The 1,864-nt window shown below is 47.7% G+C and overlaps 1 protein-coding gene across 1 annotated transcript in view; it reads left to right on the top strand.

Moving 5' to 3' along the window:
* The window catches only part of LOC103593393 (seizure 6-like protein), a gene marked incomplete at its 3' end in the record, with an annotated part of 17,420 nt that extends 16,419 nt beyond the window's left edge, over positions 1–1,001 (top strand). Inside the window, exon 5 of the mRNA XM_008576357.1 lies at positions 809–1,001. Coding sequence (XP_008574579.1) covers positions 809–1,001 — 193 coding nt within the window. The remainder of the gene's footprint in view (positions 1–808) is intronic.
* Positions 1,002–1,864: the final 863 nt, after the last annotated feature.

Below are 1,864 nucleotides of genomic sequence, written 5' to 3'. Positions count from 1 at the left end.
GATGAAGGGCACTGGGAACTGAGGAAAGTACTCCCCCCTCAAACACACACACACATGCTCCGTTTGTTCAGTCTCCCTGTGTACAATTAAAGTATCTCCCTACTTTGTCCTCCCAGCCTTGAAAGTGGAAATGGCAAAGCACTTGCCCAGTTCTTTGAGGAAGGGGCAGATGGCTCTGAGTTGCAGCCACCATTTGGAAGGATAAGAGAGTAGGCCTGAGAGTGCCCTAGAAATGAAGCCCCCACCCCCTCACTTGCCAATTCATGCAGAAGAGGAAAAAATGTATTCAATCATTTATTGAATTTATTGAGCACCTACTACATGCCAGGCACTATTCTGGGCACTGGGGACACTGAATAGCAAGGAAAAGTCCCTACTTTCATGGAGTTTACATTCTCTCTGGAGACTGGACCTCAGGTACAAGCTGATCAAACCCCTGCCTCCATCTGCCAGCTCCAGGAGAATGTATCTCAGCCACCAGCATCCAGATGCCTCCGTTAAGGGCCTCTCTCATAGGACACAGCTACGGGGACCTCACAGACTACAGGTTCCTTGCAACAGCACTGTCCTGCAGCTTGCTTTCATTCTGTCTCCTTGGTCTTGAGGAAATGAGAGAGACCTAAATGTTCTCAGAGCTCCTATGAATGGGCTTGGGGCCCATCAGTCCCATTGACTAGGGGCTGCATGAGTGTGATGTGTTAGTGATACCTGGGCTGGCTGGGGGTGCTGCATTGGTATGCTCAAAGCCTGGGAGGACCTGTCTCCAAAATGACTGAGTTTCTCTCTGTCTGCCTCTGCCGGCCCCCAGGTGAAGAGCGTGAACCTGTCCGACGGGGAGCTGCTCTCCATCCGTGGGGTGGACGGCCCCACCCTGACAGTCCTGGCCAACCAGACACTCCTGGTGGAGGGGCAGGTAATTCGAAGCCCCACCAACACCATCTCCGTCTACTTCCGGACCTTCCAGGATGATGGCCTTGGGACCTTCCAGCTGCACTACCAGGGTAGGGTCAGGCCAAGGCTGGATGGGGTGTCTCAGTTTCTTTCCTCAGCTTCTTTCTGGAGCCCACAATTCTCAAACTTTTTGTGCCAAGGACCCCTCTGGTAGTTTGGTAAAACTTACCCCATCTCAGAATAATGTTGCTAAAAGCACAAAACAAGATATACTATATACAATTTTTAAAAAGAAGTCAGTCATTTCAGATTACAGTTGTCAAAATATTGTTCTAATTTGTGATATAATAATCTATGTGCTTGCACATTACTACATTAAATAATANGGGGGAGCTGGCCAGTACAGGGATCGAACCCTGGACCTTGGTGTTATCAGCACTGCATTCTAACCAACTGAACTAACCAGCCAGCCTAGCTATGTTCTTTTTCTAATCAGCAATAAAAAGCCGTCAAAAGTTTTTCAGCTGTGTCAGTTGTGTGACCTTACCAAAACTTTACTTTAGAAAGGTTGTTTTTTTTTTTCACTTTTGCAACAAGTGTAAAAGGTAAGCCATGCAGCAGAACCTGAGGTCTTCGTAGTCCCCAGAGCTAAGCACAGCCTGTGGCCCATTGCAGGTGCTTAATAAATGCTTGTGGAGTTCAAATAAACTGAAGAAAAGTTGCAGTGTTTCTGATTTTGGTGCTTAATGAACCCTGCCCTCCATGCCATGAAGAGATCCATCTCAGACTGTATGGAGCTCTTTGTCAGGCACAGTAGAATTCATTCATTGAGCACTTACCATGTTCCAGGCAAAGCAGAGTGACATGGTGGTGTGCAAGACTGACGCAGTGTCAGCCCTGAAAGAGTTCACAGATTAAGACAGAAACACGTAGGATGCCACTCGATAAGAACTCTAGCAGGTGTTTATAGGGT

Source organism: Galeopterus variegatus, unplaced genomic scaffold (assembly GCF_000696425.1).
Source record: "Galeopterus variegatus unplaced genomic scaffold, G_variegatus-3.0.2 Scaffold1337, whole genome shotgun sequence".
NCBI lineage: Eukaryota > Metazoa > Chordata > Mammalia > Dermoptera > Cynocephalidae > Galeopterus > Galeopterus variegatus.
The sequence above is the reverse complement of the archived record's forward strand: the minus strand, read 5'-3'. Positions and strand labels throughout refer to the sequence as shown.